We start from the raw sequence: 23968 nt of genomic DNA, 5'->3' as shown, positions 1-23968 counted from the left end.
AACATGTTCTCAGTCGATCAGAAATTACAGTTCTAAGCAAGATAAAAAGTAAGCATTACAAGGAAAAACCTCAAAAGAAGTTAAATGATCATTGTATCTAATAGAGCAAAAAATATATGCTGCATAGATTGATTTTTCAATCCCACACTTGTCAAATTACATTAACTGTAATGAATCTGATAATATATCTCTTATTTTTATTTTTTTTTTTGGGGGGGGGGAGGGGGGGGGGGGCATTTTCTTTCTATACGTGTCGTGTCAAAATTTGGTGTATGATACACAGTAAGGGAAAAGGACTTCTTCTCTACATGTGCATAACCTCAACGGCAGATACCAAGTTGTGATCATTGATCAATGTTGTTTCAGGGTCTGCGGTGACCTATTCTAAGAAACATAACTGACGAGCTGGTCGCTGCTGAAGGTCTCGTGCTCTTAAGATAAAGACAGAATCAACTTACAGTGGCAGCGATTGGTCATTCTCAATGTCAACCAAGGGCCTACGCTGAGGGCCTGGGGCTAAAGAATGGTCTCCATGAAATTTATACTGAGTAGATACATAATTCTTGCCATGTAAAGTCAACCAGCTGCACATACAGCACCTGAAACAATTCAAAGACTTAGGTCAAACAAACCCTTCACTTTGCAAGGACTCAGAAAATGGAAAACAAAATTCTCTTCCAATTATGTCAGTCATCATGCTCATTAGCACAGAAACATGGATCAAAAATCAAATTTGATCCACATATATTTATATATAAATAAATATAATTGAACTTCTTAAAACAGATAAAGGGTGTCTTTGGCACTAGCTTTGGAGAAGTCTTTAGTGGTTTAAGTGTCAAAGGTGGGATTGTTTTCGGAAATACCGGGCAAAGGTGGGATTATTAGTTCCATTTTTCCAAAAGAATAATTATCCATTTTCACATGACCACTCCTACTTTGATTATCTACTGTATCACAGCTAACAATTAATCTTATAGCCATAAACTACTCCCACATCTATGTTTGGCCGAACAGGGCCCAACCAACCAATTACAAAGTACTGAAAGAATTTCCCCCTGTTCTAGGTGTGGAGTTTGTGCAAGTGCAAGTGCAAGTGAAAGAGTTTCAACAATCCTAGAACAGATAGAATACAGGCTAACAAGTACATTATTCAGATAGTATACAACAATGATAGCTGCCATTACAGAATGTTTCTGACTCCAATTGATTTGCCCACTCCAACTTGACATTTCAAAAAGTATTACACAACTTGGTCAAACCAATTTGAACATTACAAAATAAACATGGCATACACATTGCAAATCAGAACCATTCAATCAGTGTAGATTTCACAGAAAGGGGAGGTAGCCTCCACTACTATCCCTATCTTTTCTTGGTGTGTTCAAAATTCACAATATACCTGATGACCAAGAAGAACAACAAAGCTTTGCTTCATCAATGTGCTTCACATCCAGTCCAATAAACCAAGATCCAGCACTGATGTCATCGTGGGCAAAGGTTCGAAGGATGGACCTGCAAAACAATTAGAGGTTTCTAATTCATTTCAGCTGACTCAACCCTCAGCACACAAATGAGAACTACACATGAATGTGTGTATAACATGTCTTGATGTATGAATAAGACTAAGGGAAAGGATGCAGAAATGATAACCTGTTTATTGATACAAACTGAGCCAATTCCTGTGATATGGCAAACATCTCTCCAGAAGCATGTCGAAAGTAACTGTCATAAATAAATAATAACTTCAGGCAAATTAAACCGAGGTCAACCAAGACTTGTATAATTTGTTGATGCCATGTGAATCGCTAGATATATGTGAAGTATATGGTGGCAAAATCAGTAAAAAAAGTTAGTTACCCCACTGAAGGAAAACAGTGGGGTTGGGTGAAGTGGGGGGAAACTAATTTTTTGACATGGTTCTGCTTGGAAGCAACCAAGTTGTTTAATAATAACTAATAATTGTATAAGTAGCATAATAGAAGCCCACATCTAACAACCATGATACCAGAATTTTTAATTCACTACTTTCAGGTATGAGTGAATAAGGCTCAACTCAAATATGTCCTTTGAGAAATAAGCGAAAAGATGATTCACACTGACGCAGCTGAACAATTAAACTTCAAACAAGAATGAATTCTCCATTTTTAAAATGGAAGCAGTAAATATCATTCAACTGTGATCAGAAAATTAGAATTTCTGAGTATATCTTGAATCTTGATAAATGAGTAGATCAAATTCATGGTGCTACGTTTTTCTACTTTCGGTTTTGAATTCATGCTATTAGCACCTTGGGAAAATTGTGTACTTTAGAGGTACCATGTTATCCACATTGAATATTACACTAGTTACCAAACATAAATTCTTGGATTCCATTTGTCCCCTTCCCAATTCCCTGCCTCCCTCTTTAAATAGTTCTCAGTCTTCTCACCATGGCAGCATCCGAAAAGCCGTAAAGTAATACTGCATAGATTCATAGAACACTCATTTGCTCATAGCTCTAGTAATCCCTATCTTTATGATTCAAGTTGATGGTGAGTTGGTGACGTTAGCATCAAGGATCCAGAAAGACACTCAGCACGAGGATTTAGCATCCAGTTTTTTCAAGTCATAACTTCCAAACACCTTCATACAGCTGGGCTGATTCAATTGTGGCATGATATTATGGTTTATACGAGATTATTCTTCTATTGCAGAGAATCTTTGTCTATAATGATCTTAATATGCGAAGTTTCACAATTTTACCATATTTTGAGGTTTGGACTATGGATGACATAATGACAAAGTTTACACTAAAATCTTCCCTATTAATCTGATTACAGTTAAAACGGTGATTGCTAACACGTGATCATTCCTACTATAGTTGCAAAGCATCTTCAATTAATTTGTTAGTTCCTGGTTCAATGTGCTATCTTAACTTTCTTTACTCAACAAATTGTCGGTAAAACTTTGGGATGGAGATTAGGTAAAGTTATGAGGAGTGTGGAAAGGAGTGGGGCGTCTTCAATAATTCAGGGACTATGCTAATTTCAAGCACCCAGGGCACGTTATCAAAGCCACCTTTTGTCTCTTTGCATCTCAATCCATCTCATTTCCACATATATTCCCCCCCCCCCCCCCCCCCCCCTTCTTTTGACGATCTAGCAGGAAATCTATATGAGTAAATTTACATGTACAAAGATAATACCTCACACACCCCCATGCAACACATACTTATGTTACCACTTTGCATCACATCATAAGGTGTACCTTGCAACATAACACCTTTATATTTAATTTCTTTGATAGTGGATGTGGAAGTGCACGTGCAGACTAAAATAAAAATTTAAGATACCAAACCTTCAATCATTGGAACCTCTCGGTAAAATTAAGGAGACATTCTAAAAGACCAGAACAAAGGTAGTCAAAGAAAAAACAGCAACAGCAACATTAAAAGCTCTTGTTCCTGGGACATAGGGGGATTCAGATGTATCTCAATATGTAGAAAATGAATCAATACATACTGTACACTTGCTCCATTAACAAATCAAAATTATTTGGTCAGGCGATTAAAGAAGAAAAGCTCAGCAAAGAGCCAAGGATGAGCACCCCCTCCTTTCATTCTCCAATGAGGCACTTAACTATTCTGAGTGCAATCCGAATAACCTTTATTCTTCCTCCTCATAAAAGGGCGACATTCTTAATTCCTTGCAAGAAACTGCATTGAGTTTCTGCCCAAACTACATTGATAGAATTTTATTTTTTTTTTATTTATTTTTTTTTTTTTTAAAAAAAAAAAAAAAAAAAAAACCCTATTTTCAGTTAAAAATATTTCGTACTCTGTATGTAAAATACTTTAAATGTTTCCCTTATTAATAATCTGTATTGGACTATTGGTACACTCATAGATTAAAATATTTCATAATAATGATGTAATAAAGCCATTAAGAACAGGAAACATTTTTTTTTTTTTTTTTTTTTTTTAAAAAAAAAAAAAAAACCCTATTTTCAGTTAAAAATATTTCATACTCTGTATGTAAAATACTTTAAATGTTTCCCTTATTAATAATCTGTATTGGACTATTGGTACACTCATAGATTAAAATATTTCATAATAATGATGTAATAAAGCCATTAAGAACAGGAAACAAAGCCAAGGAAAACAGGAATATTGTGGACTTGTGGTTTAATGCTAAGTTCTCAGGTGAGGAAAAAAGAAAGAAAGAATTCATGACATGAACGTGCTTAAATCCTTTTCTTCATAATTAACACTTGACACCACAGATAATATAAGCACAGAGTAAGAAACAAGCATAAATGTCCTGAAATTATACACATAATTTAAAAAAACATAGAAGGGGGGGGGGGGGGGGGGGGGAAGCTAAAAGGTAGATTAACTTACGATTTCCCATCGCCAAATTTCCACCAATCTGGTTCATACCATTTATTACCCCTGGAAATTCATAGGCAATGTGTTTCAAAAATATATAATTTACATTATGCAATGACAATAAAATATAACCTTCTCAAGTTTCAAAGTAAGGACTGCACTTACGGCTCAGAGAAAACTTCCCCTGACTTCATGCACCCAATATAAATACGAGGTTTATCCAAATTTGCAGAAAGAATTGCAGCGAGGCCATCTGCACGACAAAGCATGCAATTTAGGGATTGATTTGTCTTGAGAAAAAAAGGTGTGTGAGCATGTGTGCCAATCTACTTGTATTTACATGCCAGTCCAGAATCAGTTGGATATACAAACCTATTTTAACATAAACATCATCATTGACCTTGACATAGAACTCAGCCTCCCATGTTTCAGCAGCATGAGAAAAAAACAATTTTGTCTTCTTAGAAATCTCCTCTGGCACCTCTACATGATCATCCTGAAGTTGGTACAAAAACAATTAAAAAAAAAAAAGCTGATTACTTTAAGCTAATCACATTCAACTATTCAAGTACATGTTAGAAGGTGTACAGAAGTTTCTATCTAATGAAAATATAATGGATGAATTTATTCACAGCAACAGTAGCTTAACACCAGCCACAATGTAAAAGAAAATGAGTATCGCAGCATTTCACACTTCAAGGTAGTACGCCAACTCTCAGTCCGCAGCTAAATAGTACAAAGACTACAAACAAGATCCTGCATTCCTACATGGGCACAGCTCATGATTGAACAAGATAGGTATCCATGTGAGACAAGATTAGGATAACAAAAGATAGCAGATATTCAACATACAAGAATGATGAAATCGTTGGTCTGCCTGCTTTCAACATCAATATCTCTGTCCAAACTGTCTCCACGGTTTGCACTGCAAGATTGCTTATATTCAATTGAAGTTTAAGAAATCAGGAAAGAGATTTAACATAGATTCAAACCAACAGAACATAGACCTTCTTCCAATCACAAATCTTGGAACAATGCCCTTCTCATTCTCTAGCTTTTTCAATGCAGCTCCTGCACAAATGTAACTACAAATTACACCTTCCTTTGAGAAAAACATAAAGTGAATCGCTACATCAAGCTTACATAGTGTAGATTACAGAAATCAAATCCATTACCAGTAGACATCCATGCTTTTCGTATAGCATTTCTGTTCCTCCTTCGACCAAACTGTGTAGTAATTCCTATAACAGCTAAAAGCTTCTTCTTTTTAGCAGTAGCATCATTCCCTGTTGAGTATTTTGAAATAAACCCCCCTTTTTTAGCTGCAGCCAGTTCCATCTCGAGGGCTGACAGTTTCTTTTCCTGTTCCCTGCAAAAAATTATAAATTGACATCGTAATAAGATTTCAAAAATCAACACATGCAACCCCCTAGCCCCAACAGAGCAAAAGAGTAAATAACTTACCGACAAGCTATTATTTTCAAAGTGTCATCAACAGATATAGCTGTCTGACCCTGGGAATGAAAATTTGTGGTTAAATTTCTTTGCACAAAGTATAGTTTTACACAATTTTCCTAATTAAGCTTAAAAATTCATACGTAAAGTGAAACATAAAGGACTCAAACTTTATACATAAATCATGACAAAAATAACAGTCAGTAAACATCATTGCCCACCCCTTCTCTATGCAATTCCGCAAGAGACTAATGAACCTGAACATGTAGATACGATCTTCCACTCCCCCAATTTCTCTAACACAAAACAAAACACAACAAAAATCCTTCACAATGGTTGAAGACATCACAAAGAGATAATACCCACATGTCAACTTCTAATCAGTGGCGGACCTACCCTTGGTCCAGGTAGGTCCCGTGACCTAGCAAAATTTTTTTTTTTTTTAAAAAAAAAAAAAAAAAAAAATTAAAAAAACAAAAAAACGGATAGTCAGTACTGGAAGGGAAAAGAAACAAAACAAAACCATAATCAAAATCACGCACTCTCATCCTCTCAAATCTCAATCTCTCTCTTCGCTCTTCGCCGCCGCACCGCCTCGCCGGCAGCATACACACACACTCGGACTCGGCGTTCTTCGACTCTTCTTGCTGCCAAGTAACTAAGTAAGTTTGTTTTTAAGTTTTTAAATTTGTAAATTATACCCAAATTGTTGAATTGTTGGGTTGAGTACTTGAATTTGTGATTAATTGAGTTGATTATGTAATTTAATCTAGTTAATTAGTGTGTGTTCTATTGTTTTTTGAAATTGTTGATAATTTATCAATTTAGGGAGTTAGGGTTTCTGATTTTTTAGGAATTGAATTGCTGCTTTTTATTTTATTTTATTTTTTTTTTTTTAGGAAATGAAATTGTTTCCTGTAAATTGATAATTTGATATTATAAATTGTTTCCTGTAAATTGATATTATAAATTGAGTTAATTGACAGTAAAATTGAGTAATTGATGATTTCATATTAGAACTTAGGGTTTCTGTTTTTTTTTTTTTTTTTTTTTTTTTTGGAATTGATTAGTTTGGATAATTGCATATGTGGATTGTAAATTGAAGCATTTGTGGTTTTCTTAATCTAATTGTTAATGTAACTTAATTTTCAGAATGAAAAGGAAAAAAATGTGTGATATGACTGATATCACAAGTTTCTTTGGTCCGAAAAATCCCCCTCCTCCACAAAGTCCTCCTCCTCCACAAAATCCTTCTCCTCCACCTCCTCCTCCTTTACAAGATCCACCTCCTTCACCACAAAATCCTTTTCCTCCACCTCCTCCACCACAAAATCCTTTTGCTTGGTTACTTATATAGACCGAGATATGTTTTTGAATGTTGACATGAATGATATTATAGATCGATATCAAAACATGAAAACTCGTAGAGAGCAATTGTAATTTCCTTTATTTGGTTGTAATATGGATATTTATTACTTTTGGAATGTATTTTTTTTTTAAATATTAGCTTTTTTTTTTTAATATTCTTGCATTAATTATTGATTAGTAGTCGGTGGTGACCTAGCACCCGAAAAATCCTGGATCCGCCACTGCTTCTAATGGAGGCAACTATTATGAGATTGAGGCACTTGATATGTCACACTATACAGCTCAAAAGATATAGACAGTGCAATAAAAACGGATACATGTATAGTCTGATGCTCGTAACTTTATAAGTGATCCCTTCTCAGACTTTGAGATGCTGTCAGAAACAAATTTACGTTTCTTATGGACTATATACTCGTAATATTCTTTGACAGAAAAAAGGGACAGTTTAAGCAATGACCACTAGCCACAACACACCACTATTCAAACAAATCCCAAATACTTTCTCAATCCTTTTCAACAAGCTCTGTATCGTGCTTAGGATCCTTTATACCACTATTCACGAAAATCAACTTAGGTCATGTATTTTATCCTCACTTAAGCCATAATGTGTTTGACTTAGTTTGACTTGTCATATAGCTTACGATAAGATCAGAGGAAGAAAAAGAAGGTTTTTCAGCAAACAAGTTCAGGCAAATTTTTAGACAATTTACACATTCAAGGATTTTTGTTCTCGAAGACAAAATAGGGTCTTATGATATCATTCCAATAACATAGCCTAAATCTTAGGCCTTATTAAGTTCAGCTTATTCTAACTTGTTTCGGAAAATAATTAGTTCAAGTAAGTCATACAAAAGAAACTAATTCAGACAAAGATAAGTTAAGTTTGGATAATTTAAGTTCAAACAAAAGAATTTGAATCAAACAAGGCCATAGACCTGAAGTTATTTTAGCTGATCATAACAGATTTCTCTCGTAATTCATAAGCCAAAGAGAACAGGGCCGTACTCATATAAAATCGTCGTAAACGACACTGAATTGACGCTCACAATTCATTAACAATTTTATCTTCCTAAAATAACACTACCACCTTCACACAACAATTGTTTAAAAGATATACAAGTAAAATGTAACCAAAGAAAAATCAAAAAAATAATGTTGTAGATCAAAACATAATACACATTTGCAAAATTGTCAAATAAAATGGAACAAAAACCATAACAGATTATCAGAATATACCTTATCAGTCCTCTTATCAAGTTCCTTAATCATATAAACTCGATTCTCCGCATCTTGCCACAATCTACCAATTTAAAAAAATACAAAAAAAAATTAAACAATCAAAATCCAATAAACAAAATTTAAGCACATTACAAACGAATTAAAGATCACTGAAAATCACAAACAAAAAAACTAAAAAATAAAACTGTAATTAAAAAATTGTAGATTAATACCGGCCAGCGACGTAAAGGGAAGCCATTGTAGCGAACATAGCAAACATAAGAGATGAAATTCGAGATCTAATTGGTGAACCAGTGAGCCGCTGACTTGATTCCCGACTAGGCATTGAATTATTACTTTTTTTTTTAGTATTGATTTGATTTGCAGAATGTTTGAATTCTGGGTTTTCTAGGGTTTATCGATTGAATTGAATTTCTGGAGATTTGAAAATTGAATGTGTTGAGTAGAAGATTTGAGTATGGTGGAATTGGAGAAATGGAAGATGGTGATGGATCATGAACTTTTTTTTTTTTTTTTTTTTTTTTTTTTTTTTGGAGGGTTACTTTCGTGTTTCTGTTAGCAACAACTTCAACTGACTTCTTGGAGTTCATTTTACTCCACCTCTTATTTGAATGTTGTCAAACACAATTATTTTTATTTTTATTTTTATTTTATTTTATTTTTTTTTTCAAATTCAACTACTGTACTACTATTGTTTATAAAGAAGAAATATAATATTACCTCGTTACACATTATTTGCAACGATTTGACATAAAATAGAGAGAAAAAATGTCTAATCGTTGCAAATAATATGTAACGGAGGTAGTAGATAATTACGAGTAGTAAAAAAAAAAATTTAAGTTCATTCTGATAAAATAATTTTATTTTAGTAAAATTAAGTAATTATAAAGAAAAAATATAATACTAGTAGATAATCAGCAAACAATTTGAGTTCAACAAAATAATTTCAATTCATTAAAAATAATTTCAGATGAGCAAAAATAAGATGAAGTGAATAGGGTCTTACTCTATATTAGGTTCTACTACCTCTGTTACACATTATTTGCAACGATTTGACATAAAGTAGAACCTTCAAATAAAAAAATTTGACATAAAGTAGGGTCTGTTCTCATTGACTGAACTCAGCTGAACTGAACTGAATTGAACTGAACTGAACTGAATTGAGCTGAACTAAACGGAACTGAACTGAACTGAATATTTTATAAGAGAAGGAAATTAGGAGCTGAGCTGAACTGAACTTAACTGAACTGAACTGGATATTTTATAAGAGAAGGAAATTAGGAGCTGAGCTGAACTGAACTGAACTGAATTTCAACGTAAGAGAACAGGCCCGTAGAAAGGGAAAATGTCTAATCGTTGCGAATAATATGTAACGAAGGTAGTATATGAATTAAGAATCTTCTATAAAGGACAAAACAGAGTGTCATTGACTTGAAGTAGGCCAAGTACAACTAGGGGTGTGCAAAAAAAAAAAAAATAAAATAAAAATGTAACCGTTAATCGGTATAAATGACTCATTTTATAGATTAAGTTAACCTTACAAGCATCTTTATTATTTTGTAATCAACTAATTAGAATTTATTATTGTGTATATCAAAATTTGTATTAGAGTTGAAACTCTTAAAAGGGAAAAAAAGTATTAATTTATATTTTTTTTATTGGTTAGCGATTAACCATTTGGTTAACTAGAAACTGTACCGCTAAGAAATGGTTAATCGCTGCAATTAACCGTTCCTTAATTGTATGGTTACGGTGTGTTTTTAAGTAACCGGTCTAGCTGTTATTTGTACCGTTAACGTTAGCTGTTATTTGTATTAGAGTTAACCTAATGTGAACAACCCCAAGTACAACCATTGATTGATACAATAGACATTGGGAACAAGATGACATTCAACAAGTTTATGATGTATGTATTAATATGAATTGATTCAAGATTCAAACTTTCATAAAAGGAACTACTAATGGCTACACCAAAAGGTGGAAAAGGAAGGAAAATTTTAAAGAAATCGATCTTGCCTTAGTAGAATATTACGGAGTATAACTGTATAAGTATTTGACTTCCGGTCAAGTTCAATCAATTCGGTCCAGTAAAACTCTATAATTGATCTTTAACAAAAGTGCTAATTATGGAAGACTATTCAATAGCTACATAAAAGTTGTAGCCATTGTAACTACTTTTAATCTCAACCGTTTAAATATTAAAGTTTAATCTTGTCCATTTATTATTTGACTTTTACATTAAAACAAAATTAATTAATTTCAAAAGCTACTTTATTTTAGAAAAAAAAAAAAAAAAAAAAAAAAAAAAAAAAAAAAAAAAAACTGAAAAAAAACAACTGCTTGTTGCTGCCATTGATACCGTTCTAACTTCTAAGTATCCAACTTTCAACCTTCAACTTAATCTCCATTAAATACGTATGGAGGTTAAAGTATAACTAAATAATCAATGGAAAACTCCCAACTAAACTTAAAAAAAAGGAATCTGATTTTATACATTGGATAGTTTTATACGGAGTACATGGATAAAATTAGTATAACCCAGATTATTGTTCCAACTTTAATTTAATTATACAGTTCAAAATTATTTAATTAATGCTCTCCACAACTCTCCCTACTTATTCTTGTACTAATTGATGTAACAAAAGTTCCAACACTAATCCCCAATTCAGAATCTATGATCGAAATTCCACTACTTGATGTAAAAAAAGCTATATTCATTTGCTTTTAAAACGGGACTAATTCCACTACTTTTTGACATTGCATGCATGTATACATAATGTATAGTAACTAATTTGGTGTAGTTCACAAGAAAAAGCATCGTTAGTTACATTAGCTAGCTAATTAAAGTGTTATTTACAGCCAATTCATTCTAAGTACTTTATTTATTAATTTAATTTCTTTCATTTTACCAACTAAGAAACAAAGACATCTTAGCAATAATCGGTAGCAATGCAACTACTGTATGTACCACCTTTCTTCAATTCATTCCCACACCCCCATAATCGTTTATAAAAAGATTAGCTTGGGTTTAGCTTTGTTAGATATATACCAAAAAATATTATCTATTTTTCATTTGTATGAGTACATAGCTTAAACTAGAGGTCGAGAAAAATGGCGAGTTGGAGGGAGAAAGGGGTGACAATAATAGTGTTGGTTGCTTGCTTATTGCCAGTATTATTGGTTGAATGTCGAGTTCGTCACTACAAGTTTAGTGTGAGTACATGAATTTTCGTTTTTATGTATACTTTTTACATGCATGTTATGGTTATACGGATCAACTTTCATCGACTCATTATTCATATCATTGCCTAATAGGTTATTTATTTGCCTTCAATATTTACATTTATACGAGAGTGAGGGATAACTCAAGTGGTTAGAGCTCCCCAGGGTCGTCCCAACTATTATGGAGGCCCTGTGCGATTGAGATACATTTGCTCCCCCCCCCCCTTTTTTTTTAAGAAACGTATAATAATATTGCATTTTTTTAAAAAATAAATGCTCTGCTATGATTTGTTGCAGAGGTTTATAATAAAGAAATAAATGTAATTTTTGTAATATTATTGAAGCGATCGAAATATGTTGAAAAGAAAAAAAAAACACATGCAAGTTATAAAAGTTTTTACGGGTTATTGTAAAGAGGAGAGAGAATGATAATATTTTCTAAAAATGAAATTGAGTCAAGGGACCATTAGTGGGGATAAAAGTATAAAATATTGTTACAATCTTCCAAAATATAGGAATGGAATTTTTAAAAAAAAAAGACAAAATGAAAAGTAATTAAAGCACAAACGGATTAACGGAGTATTTGAAAATAGAAAGAATATCCAAACCTTTAAATAATAAAATTAAAATTACAATAAAGAAAAGATAACAAGAAATTTTAATTAAAAAAAAAAAGTACATAGCAGGAGTTGAAACCTTGTACCTATAGGAATCAATACCTCCACATTTACCAGTATTACCACTAAGCCACAACAATTTCACTATACATTTGTTACAGCCATTTTGTATATATTGTAAGAATTTGAGGCCCCAAACAATGTTGGGCCCTGTGCGGTTGCGCTGGCCGCACACCCTAAGGGTCGGCCTTGGAGCTCCCCTCCCGATTTCAAGAGATCTTGAAATCGATTCTCATCACCTGCACTTGTGGCTCTCTAAACACTAAAAAATATTTACATGTATGACTTTCAAAATACTAGGCGGTGGAGAAGAATTATACAAGGCTGTGTTCAACAAAATCAATAGTGACTGTCAACGGTAAATATCCGGGGCCAACGATCGTGGCTAGGGAGGATAATACCGTGCTTGTCAAGGTGGTAAATCATGTCAAGTACAACCTCACCATTCATTGGTAAGTGCAACATATATATTGAGTAGATGATATAATTAGTATTCAAGCAACTCGATCGGTCTAACAACTTCATTGCTTAATGGGCAGGCATGGGATCAGGCAGATACGCACCGGGTGGTCGGATGGACCAGCATACGTAACACAATGTCCAATACAGCCAGGACAAACTTACACTTACAATTTCACGCTAACCGGCCAACGAGGAACCCTTTTCTATCATGCTCATATTCTTTGGCTTAGGGCCACTGTCCATGGTCCATTGTTATATTGCCCAAACTTGGTGTTCCTTATCCTTTCCCAAAACCTGACAAGGAAAATGTCATCATCTTAGGTAAAAGTTCATTGGATCATTTTTTAAATTCAGCATATCAATATTTATTGGAGAAAATTCTATGAAAAAATAAAAGACCAATGACTTCTAGGCCGCTTAAGCTTGTACGAATATAATACTATAAGAGTCATAACCAACACTTCACTTACCGACTTACGTCATATTCTACCTACATGGGAGTATGTGACAAGCCACACATAACTACACAAGTACATAACATATAACATTAATGTTGGAAATTAATTCCAACGGTATTGATTATTGAAAATGATTTTTAATTATCATCTTGGATTACCTATATAGGTGAATGGTGGAAATCGGATGTTGAAGCCGTGATCAACCAAGCACTAAAATCTGGATTAGCACCCAATGTCTCAGATGCTCATACAATTAACGGACATCCTGGACCGATTAAGGGTTGTAACTCTCAAAGTAAGAAACAATATTCCTAATTAGTACTTATGTTATAATCATAATATTATACTTGTATATCATATATACATTCACATGATGCAGAATTGTTCAATTTACATGTGAAACCGGGGAAGAAATACATGCTTCGAATTATCAATGCCGCACTCAATGAAGAACTTTTCTTCAAGATAGCCGGCCATCATCTCACTGTCGTCGAAGTCGATGCCACCTACGTTAAACCCCTTCAAAACAGACACAATTGTCATATCACCAGGCCAAACCACTAATGTTATCCTTGAGGCCAAAACTAAAGTAATGGGCAAGTACTTGGTCGTAGTATCACCCTTTATGGATGCACCTATACCAGTGGATAACGCAACCGGCTTGGCCACGGTGCGTTACCCTTCATCAAGGTCCGCGGCCTTATCCACCACCCTCACCGCGCCACCACCTATCAATGCCACTCAAGTGGCTGATAACTTCACCAATTCCCTTCGAGCCCTTAACACGAAAGACTTCCCGGCTAAGGTGCCTCAAAAAGTTGATCACAAATTATTATTTGCAATTGGTTTAGGTGTTAACCCTCAACTTGTGTAAATGGGTCTAGGGTGGTAGCTGATATCAACAATGTTACATTTGTTTTACCAACAATTTCTCTTCTACAAGCACATTACTTTAACACGAGTGGTGTATTCACGGCTGATTTCCCTCCAAACCCTCCTACACCATTCAATTACACCGGCAATCAGGTTACAAATCTCGGTACCACGACCGGGACTAGAGTGTATAGGCTTCCTTATAATGCGACCGTTCAACTTGTGTTGCAAGATACCGCGATTTTAACTCTGGAGAACCACCCGTTCCATTTGCATGGATTTAATTTATTCGTCGTTGGGAAAGGTGTGGGAAATTATAACCTTAAGAAGAATCCAAAGAAATTTAATCTCGTCGATCCTGTTGAAAAAAGGAACACCATTGGAGTACCATCAGGTGGATGGGTTGCTATCAGATTTAGAGCCGATAATCCAGGTAATTTTCGAGTACGTGTAGTTTTCAATGTTCAATCAACTTAATTATGGACCTATACTTGTTAATTAAGCATACTGTTAATTATGTTTTTAATTACTACGTATTCTTTTGGCTGTGTTATATTTAGGGGTTTGGTTCTTGCATTGCCATTTGGAGATTCATACAACATGGGGGTTAAAAATGGCATTTTTGGTGGATAATGGCAAAGGACCGCATGAATCTTTGATACCACCTCCAAGCAATTTTCCCAAGTGTTAAACTGTTAATGAGTCAAATTTCCTAACTTTATTTATTTTTTTACTCCGTATAAAACAGGGTTTTACTTCCTCTATCCTACTAAGATCGTTGTATGTATCCCAAAAAAAAAACTCTCAAAAATTGGTCATATCACCATTCTTAGTAGGACGAAGATAGTACACGATTCTTTTATTTGTTTAATTTCCTTGTGAGAAGCCACATGAACACAGGGAAAAAACGATGAAGAAGATTTCCATGAAATTTTTAGTATTTTTGAGCAAGCTTAGCAAGAGCAAGTGCCTAATATGCAACAAATTCAAATGTACCATGTAGTGTATCATGTAATAGGAAGTATGAATGCTTCCATTTTATGCAGACTGAATAGATGTATTATAGTTTTGGACTGCAAACTTGTTACCACTTTGATCGTTTTGGCCCTTTTGGGTAATGCTCAAACCAATTTGTACGAGGGTTGAAGCATTCGACCAACTTTATTTAACCATTTTTGGTTCGTCCATGTTTTTCAAGGCTCGTACTTTATTTTTAAAAGGTGAAAAAAAACACTCTTTTAAGAGTATATATAAGAATGGATAACATTTTCCTTCTTTAAGCTTTGGCTCTAAATAAATAAATTAACAATACTACTCTTACTAGTGGCAGATCTTAGACTAAACTACATGGGGGGCCAAGTTATAAAATTTAATAAATTCTAATTAAAATTATAGATATATAACTATTTACAAAAAACAATAATCTGACCAGTGTCAAGTTTAAAAGATATGACATCAATCGTCCTCACTTAACTATTATAGAAGCTTCCTTCCAAAAAAAAAAAAAAAAAAAAAAAAAAAACTAATATAGAAGCTTGTTATATACAATTAAAATATGATAATTAAATAATAAATCACTATAAGAAAACAATATGCGAGTTTGATCTAAAATTTTACTTTACACAACTTATATGGGCCAATAGATGCAAACAACATATCATGATACATGTCCAATATATGTACAATATATGTACAAAAATAATATAATTATTAAAAAATACATACCATTTTGATTTGTAGTTGTTAAATTGTAAATAATAAAATAAATTTGTAATGATGTCATGATTTGAGCGTAAAAAATTAAGGTCTCGATAAAAAATAAATTTAAATATTAATTTTTCTTAATTAAGTAGTAAAAGTATCTATGTTATATTAGGTTTTAATTTTCAATTATTTGAACCAACTTGAAAAAGTTGTTGTATATTTTTATCATGTTCGTCTAATAACTCTTACAAAATTAATAGGGGCCGAACCCTTATGAGCCCTAATGAAGATCCTCCCCTGCCTCTTACTATTTGTAAATTTACTAGTCAATAAAATGTGAAGGGAGTACTAGACCAAATCCACAAAATTGATCGTTGCCGGAATTTCGACCGTCTGATCGTGCTGAAAATTGATCAGATTGTTGGAGACACATAGATCTTCAAATTCAACGGTTGGATCGTTCATTTGAGCTCAGGTTTGTTCGTAAATGTAGCTGGACACAGGGCTACATTTTGGGGTTTTGGTGAGTGGGTGACTAGTTTGGTGTTTGATTTCGTTTTTTTATTTTTTTTTTTATTTATTTGTATAATGGTACATAAGATCTAAATTTCAGATTTTATATCCTTCTTGCACTTAATTTCTTCAATTTAAAAAAAAATTCTCAATGAATTATACTAATACGCCATTATTCTCTTTCTAATAATTTCAGTTTCAAAGCATAAACAATGGTATCAACTACCATTCTTTCCACTATCATCACCTTGATGATCTTGCTAAATTGTAGAGGGACGAATTCAGCTGTAAATGACAGAGGCGGTGGTGATCAACCGCGGGGTTCGGCTGTAAATGACAGCAGCGATGGTGATCAATTGCGTGGTTCGGCTGTAAATGACAGCGCCAGTAGTGATCAACCGCGTGGTTCGGCTGTAAATGACAGTGGCGGTGGTGATGAATCGCGGTATTTTTGTGGGTTGATATGGTTAAATCCCAAATATCCGTGCACGGAAGTCAAATGCCCTGAGCCTACCGATGGAGCTCCCTGCTGGTGTTATCGGGGGGGTTTGCGGCTATCATAGTAAAGAAGAATGCACAAAGGCTTTCAGGACTGGATGTAAACCTTATCCTCCTGTTTATCGATTTGCTTTTATCATTGGCTTTCCTTTAGCTGTATGTTTTTGCGTATTGTGGTTTTATATTGGAGTATATTATTCGGTCCGTGGCCTCCGTGCAAAAAAATTGAACAAGTAAAATAAAGATCTGTATTATTCGGTCTACTTATGTTAGGCCTTTTATTAGTTGTTTGTATCATAGTTTCCTTTCCAGTGTTGTGTTAGTACTTAGTAGTTCGACTGTGTAATAAGGTTCTTTCCATCAATATTCAGTACCATCTTTTGGTTATGATGGGAAGAGCAATGCTTTTGTTGTAATGGATGCTTTAAGCCTTAACGGGCAGTAATAATGTATTATCCTTCGCTTACTTTGTGTTAAAAAAACAAAAAAAAAAAATTTAAAGGTGGTGAAGAAGACTTGCATAAAATTTTGTAAGTATTTTTGAGCAAGATTAGCAAGTGCAATGTGCATGCAAGTGCCTAATAAGGCCAGTAAATATGCAGCAAACTCAAATGTACCATGTTTTATATTTTTGTTCTAGTAGCTAATATCATGTACTAGGAAGTATGAATGCTACCATTTTATGAAGACTACATGTGTTAAGGTTTTGAACTGCAAATTTGTTAAACATTGTTCGTTTTGGGTAACGCTCAAACCAATTAGTACAAGGGTTGGAGGCTTGGAGCATTCGACCAACTTTATTTAAACATTTTTTGTTCTAGAATAAACTATTGGTATTGTGGCCAAATTTTAAATGACTATATACATAGAATTACGTTGTCAATTATGACAGCATGTTGTAATAAGGTTTTAGTATGTGTGCTTTGTATGTTAGCTTCGTTTTGTACTCTGGTTGTTTTCATTCAATTAACTATTAAAAAAAATAAAATTGAAAACATGTTCTTAAAGGCAAGTACTTTATTTCCAGAAGATGCCAAAAAAAAAAAAAAAAAAAAAAAAAAAAAAAAAACACTTTTATAAGAGTATAAAATATACGACTCCTCCTAGTGTTCCTAAGTTAACTAGTCAATAAAATAAAGGGAGTACTAGACCAAATTCATAATCTAAAACTTGAGTGTTAAAAAAAGTCTTAACAATGCATGAGTTTAATTAATTTTCAACTTAATTATTTATGAATGGATATTGATCAATTATTGTGTATCCATTACCTTTATCATTTAGACCTTAAGGCTATTTATGGTTCATATATAAAAACCTTCAAATAAAATCTTTACCAATGATTTCTCCATGTTAATCTCATCAATTCATCATATTAGCAATGTGTCCCGCTTCAAATTCTACTAAATAACATGAAAAAATACGAGGCTTTCTAATGGCCGCTTATATTAATAAGTGGATATTATATTGTTATATTCTTGGGCTATTTGGTACGTTTTTACTCTAGATATTCAACATATAGTTCGTTTTTGTATGTTTATCCAAGTTGGACTCTGGTTGTTTGGTTGTTATGTTGTGATTTCCAGATGAAGTAGAGCATTTGGAGTGATGATGAGCGTGCTACGACATTTTGAGATAGATTGGTTATCTTTATAAGAAGATTTGCAAGTCATGAGAAGTTGTGTATTTGAGTGCTAGATGATGATAATGCTATAGAACATTAACTTAAGTACTTACTCTTATTGTTAAGGGGAAGAGAACAATGATTGCTGTAAAAGTCAAAAAAGTTTTTAAATCAATATCCAATAATGGTATATAATAAATATGATGTATAATTATGTTGTAAAAAAACAATATTGAATCAATACATTTTTGCGAAGAAACATAAATAATGATTGATTATGAGAGGGGAAAGAAAAAACAAGTGTATCAAGTACTGCTTGTACTTCTTAACAACACCTAATTTTGATAAGTTAAATTTACTTATGTTGAATGAAATTAGTTTTTCATTTGAAAAATATTTTTCCTAAAATATACGTAATAATCTACAAAGTTAATGAAGTAAAAATTAGGTGAAGAGAATAATGTTTAAAAAATATACTACCATATATACCTCTTTATTGGTAATGGGAATATAACAAGAAGAGAACAATGATCGTTATAAATAAAGCTTTAGATAATATCATAATATACCGATAAACTAAAAAAAAGTAGCTAGAACTTATCATCGTGTTTTCATAGTTTTAAACAACAACAAAACTATATCAATCAATCAATAATAACTAAAGTTCCATATGTGGTGTCTTGGATCGGCGGACTGAGTCACCAAAGGGGCCATGAATGTAGCGGCTTGGAACTGTAGGGGCCTTGGATCGGCGGACTCCCCTAAAGTTCCATATGTGGTGTCTTTAGTCCGCTCGTTTGACATAGATGTTATGTTTCTTATGGAAACTTTTGTCTCTGTAGATACGGCTGTTAAAAAATTATCTAGTGTAGCTTTTGATGGTTTTTGTGGTACGGATGCTTTAGGACTTAGTGGGGGGCTAGTTGTTTTTTGGTTCGCCCCGGTAGTAGTGGTTCCAATATCGATATCACCTCATGTTATATTTTGTAAAGTGGTTGTTCCTGGTCAAGCAATAAAATATATTATATTTGTGTATGGTTCGCCTCATGTTTCTTTTAGACAGGCAGTTTGGGATGAAATTGCTACTATTTTGCTTTCGGTGCCAAATGTTGTACTTTTGGGAGATTTTAACCAAGTGGAGTACTTTAGTGATAAGATTGGTGGTTCTTTAGATATCCCTGGGCGTCATGATTTTTAAGAATGGAAACTTAATGCTCAGTTGATGGATTTACTTTTCTATGGACCTTCTTTTACCTGGACAAATGGTCAGATACAAAACCCAATGTTTGAAAGGCTGGACAAAGGGTTTGCTACAGCTTCCTGGTTGGATGATCATCCGGATGCTGTTATATATCTCATCAGCCTATTCTTTTCTCAAACCATGCCGCTATTATCTTAAGAGAATCAGGTGGTTCGACGACTAAGAAACGTCCATATAAGATTGAGAACTGGTGTTTAGAGCTTCCGGAAATTTCTTCGCTTATCTGTGCTTCCTGGAAGGATTTTAGGCATGGTTCTGAAATGTACTCAATTTCCAGGAAATTGGTTCCCTTAAGCAAAATCTTTTGTCCTGGTGTGTTAATCACAAACGTCAGTGGGGGATTGACCGGAAGGATTTACGAAATTCGGTGGACTTTGAAGATTTTTAACGGTTAAATTTAGAGGAACGAAGTTCATTTCTTCATCACCGACAACATAAAGTTTCCCAAGCTCAGATCTCTTTTCTCTATTGGCGACAGCGTTGTAAGGTTAAATGGGATGCTCTGGGAGATTCTCACTCTCGTTTGTTATTCCGATCGGTTAAAGCTCGTCAAAGACGAAATAAAATTATGAGTTTACGAGATGGGAATGATAAGTGGATTTCGGACCAGGCTGGTATAGCTATTCTTTTACAGCAGCATTTTTCGGTTATTTATAATTGCCACGAGACTAAGCTCAGATCTCTTTTCTCTATTGGCGACAGCGTTGTAAGGTTAAATGGGATGCTCTGGGAGATTCTCACTCTCGTTTGTTATTCCGATTGGTTAAAGCTCGTCAAAGACGAAATAAAATTATGAGTTTACGAGATGGGAATGATAAGTGGATTTCGGACCAGGCTGGTATAGCTATTCTTTTACAGCAGCATTTCTCGGTTATTTATAATTGCCACGAGACTTCTCCTTCTCCTCAAATTTGTGATTGGGACAATCTAATTATGCCAAAAGTGTCTTTGGATGATTATCAGTTTCTTATGTCTCCTTTTACGGATGCTGAAATTAAAGAGGCAATGTTTCATATTGGTGATGGTCCTGATGGTTTTACAGCGGGGTTCTTTAAATCACATTGGGGGGTGGTTGGAAATCAGATAACGAGTGCGATCCGATATTTTTTAGCGCATGGTTATTTATTGAAAGAATGGAATCGCACGTTTTTTACTTTACTGCCGAAGGTTGATCACCCGGAAACCCCATCTCAGTTTCGTCCGATCGGCCTTTGTAATGTGCTGTATAAGTGTATTGCGAAGTGTCTCTCGCATCGTTTACGTTGTGTTTTGTCGTCTTTGATTTCGCATACCCAGAATGCTTTTGTTCTAGGTCGGATTATGGCTGATAATGGATTACTGGCTCATGAATTGCTTTCATTTATGACCTCTTCTAATTCTAAAGCTTGTTCGGCGGCTTTGAAACTTGACATGAACAAAGCCTACGACAGGGTGAATTGGGAATTTTTATGGGAAGTTTTGAGGCGTTTTGGGTTTCCTCCGTATTGGGTTCATATTTTACAGCAATGTGTTACTACTGTTTCCTATCAAATTATGGTTAATGGTTCGCCTTCTCAGCCCTTCAAGCCTAAATGTGGCCTGCGTCAGGGCGGCCCTTTATCTCCATATATATCTATTTGTTTTATGTATGGAGATTTTTTTCTTTAATGTTGCGTCGGGATGAACAGCGAGGCTTGTTCCAGGGGTTGAAGATTTCTCGTCGGGCGCCTTCTGTGTCTCATTTTTTTTTTTTGCTGATGATGCTTTATTATTTTTTCGGGTTTCGCCGTCGGCCTGTGATCAGATTATTTCAGTTACGAATGAGTTTTGTTCCATTTTTGGTCAGATGATAAACGTGCAGAAGTCGTTTGTGAAATTCAGCTCTAATACTCCTGATGATTTCCGAGATTATTTGTCTTCGGCCTTGCGAATGGAAGCAAGGTCGTCTTTAGGCTCTTATTTAGGGCTTCCGGATGACTTAGGGCGAAGTAAATGTCAGGCTTTCCAGTTCCTGCTGGATAAGGTGGTCCAACGCCTCTGGTATTATGCTTCGCTTAACCTTTCTTCGGCGAAAAAGCTGGTAATTATTAATTCGGTGCTGGTGGCTACTTTTAATCATATTTTGTCTGTGTTTAAGGTTCCAACTACAGTGTGTGAGCGGTTGGATTCTCAGTTGACTCGGTTTTGGTGGAAGTCAGGTAAAGATACTAAGGGGTTGGCTTTGGCTTCCTCTGCGATTCTGCATTCCCCTAAAGGGTTAGGGGGGTTGGGTATTCGTCATCTATGGTCTTTCAACCAGGCCCTTTTGGCTAAACAATCTTGGCGTCTTATGAGACAGCCGCAACTTTTAGCTTCTCGATCGGGTTCTTAAGGCTAAGTATCCGAATTTGTTTTTGCATTCTCCTTCTCTTTCTGTGTCTCGACCTTCTTGGGGTGGTTGAGGTCTTCTTGAAGGAAGTCTTGTCTTGTCCAAAGGCTTGGCTTGGAAGTTGGTTCTGGGGAGAATATTAATATCCTATCTGATAGCTGGGTTCCTCATGTTAAGATTGCGTTTAAGGAAGATATCCCTGATAATGAACGTCCTCGTGTAGTTTCTGATTTACTGTTAACGGGTTCGCGGACTTGGAATACTTCTTTGATTCACCAGCTGTTTCCTCCTCTTGTTGCTTCTTCTATTCTTGGTCTTGATATTCCAAGAGAGAGGATTGATGATTTTGTGTACTGGAAGTATACTAAGGATGGTCTTTTCTCTACTAAATCAGCCTACTCTTGTTTAGTGTCTCAGCATTTTAATTTGGATCTTGGTCGGAGTACTGTAGGCTGTTGGAAACGGTTGTGGGGTACTCCTCTTCTTCCGAAATGAAAGATGTTTGCTAGGAAAATTATGCATAACGCTCTTCCTGTGACTGCGTTACTTGCTCTTAAGGGTCTTCCTGTAGATCCTACTTGTATTTTCTGCCGTGACGATTCAGAGTCGGTCATTCATTTGTTTCGGGACTATCGTCTGACTCACTGGCTTTGGGAGGAGGTCAAATTAAGTCGTTTACTTACTCCCACTGTGTCTGGTCCTTGGCCAATGTGGTTCTCGAATTGTATCTCTGCCCTGATTGATGTGAGGGACTGGGATTAGGGGTGTCCATAATTCGGATAAAAACCGAAATCCAATCCAATCCAAACCGAATTATCAATTCGGAATGGATCCGAACTTTAAATCGGATTGGATCGGATTGAGATTTTTTGGAAATTCGGATTTTCGGATTGGATCGGATTTACCCTAATTGGATCCAATCCAAACCGAAAACCGAATTGTAAAATTAAGCTTGTATAAATATGGATTTCTTTATTTTTTGAAGTTTAGGTCAAATACTTACTACTACAAAAAATAAATTAGGGAGACTTTGTATTAATTAATTAATGACTTGACGTTGAGCTATTTATTTTACTCATTATTTTAAAGACTTTTATTTCTATTAAAGCTTTATTTTTATAATTGTATTAGGAGCTAAAAAATAATGTATTATAATTCGGATTTTCGGATCGGATCCAAATAACCGAATTTTAATTCGGATTGGATCGGATTGGATCAAGAGAAAAATTCGGATCGGATCGGATTGAAAAATTGAAAACCGAATTATATTTCGGATTGGATCGGATTTGGACTAAATCCAAACCGAAAACCGAACGGACACCCCTAACTGGGATAATTTGGATAGGATGTTTGGTCTTCTGTGGGCCATTTGGCTGACAAGGAATAGTGTGCGATTCCGATCTGAGGTATTTTCTCCGCATTCTATTCTTGAGTTAGCTTTTTTGTGGTGTGATAGGGGAAAATCGGCTCGCTTGTTTGGTGGTTCTTGTTGTGGTAGTCCACCTGGGTTTCATAGTTCTCCTTTGCTTCATGTGATTAGGGGTGGAAGTGGGGACATTTGTGATATGTCTATTTGTTTTGATGGTGCTTGGGATGCCATTACTCATAGAGCTGGGGCAGGTTGGTGTGTTGTGGATTCTTCTGCTGTTCCTCTGGTGAGCGGGGGGGCTCGTGCCTGTATGGCTAACTCGGCTCTTCAAGTTGAGCTTATGGCCTGTTTTTTTGCTCTGAAGCATGCTTCCCGTCATGGTGTTTCTCGTGTCTTGCTTCTTACCGATTGCTCAGTGATTTCTCGGTTACTTTTAGGGCCTGGGATTGCGGATATAACTGTGGCTTGGATTATTAAGGATATTCGTGCATTGTTGGAGTCGTTCACAGTTTGTCACATGTGTAAGGTGCCT

The 23968-nt window shown here is 34.9% G+C and overlaps 2 protein-coding genes and 1 pseudogene across 3 annotated transcripts; 2 read left to right on the top strand and 1 right to left on the bottom strand.

Annotated features, from left to right (window-relative positions):
- Positions 1 to 80: 80 nt before the first annotated feature.
- On the bottom strand, positions 81 to 8957 carry LOC145578767 (hydroxyproline O-galactosyltransferase HPGT1-like). The gene is made up of 12 exons (XM_081636073.1): positions 8644 to 8957; positions 8429 to 8492; positions 5834 to 5883; positions 5545 to 5738; positions 5377 to 5440; positions 5222 to 5294; positions 4742 to 4865; positions 4535 to 4622; positions 4382 to 4432; positions 1654 to 1725; positions 1403 to 1515; positions 81 to 599 (listed from the first exon to the last, which is right to left on the bottom strand). The coding sequence occupies exons 1-12, from the start codon at positions 8754 to 8756 to the stop codon at positions 577 to 579; spliced, it is 1029 nt and encodes a 342-aa protein (XP_081492199.1). The 5' UTR covers positions 8757 to 8957; the 3' UTR covers positions 81 to 576.
- Positions 8958 to 11510: 2553 nt separating this feature from the next.
- On the top strand, positions 11511 to 15124 carry LOC145578757 (laccase-4-like; annotated as a pseudogene). The gene is made up of 6 exons (XR_014098911.1): positions 11511 to 11644; positions 12631 to 12782; positions 12870 to 13113; positions 13417 to 13545; positions 13630 to 14556; positions 14684 to 15124. The product of XR_014098911.1 is annotated as a laccase-4-like (transcript).
- Positions 15125 to 19171: 4047 nt separating this feature from the next.
- On the top strand, positions 19172 to 22829 carry LOC145605843 (uncharacterized). The gene is made up of 9 exons (XM_081661908.1): positions 19172 to 19570; positions 19679 to 19764; positions 19860 to 20049; positions 20199 to 20366; positions 20423 to 21208; positions 21546 to 21779; positions 21837 to 21985; positions 22154 to 22514; positions 22626 to 22829. The coding sequence occupies exons 1-9, from the start codon at positions 19172 to 19174 to the stop codon at positions 22827 to 22829; spliced, it is 2577 nt and encodes an 858-aa protein (XP_081518034.1).
- Positions 22830 to 23968: the final 1139 nt, after the last annotated feature.

This window comes from Chenopodium album, chromosome 2 (genome assembly GCF_948465745.1).
Source record: "Chenopodium album chromosome 2, dcCheAlbu1.1, whole genome shotgun sequence".
Classification (NCBI taxonomy): Eukaryota; Viridiplantae; Streptophyta; class Magnoliopsida; order Caryophyllales; family Amaranthaceae; genus Chenopodium; species Chenopodium album.
This window is presented reverse-complemented; position numbering and strand designations above follow the sequence as displayed.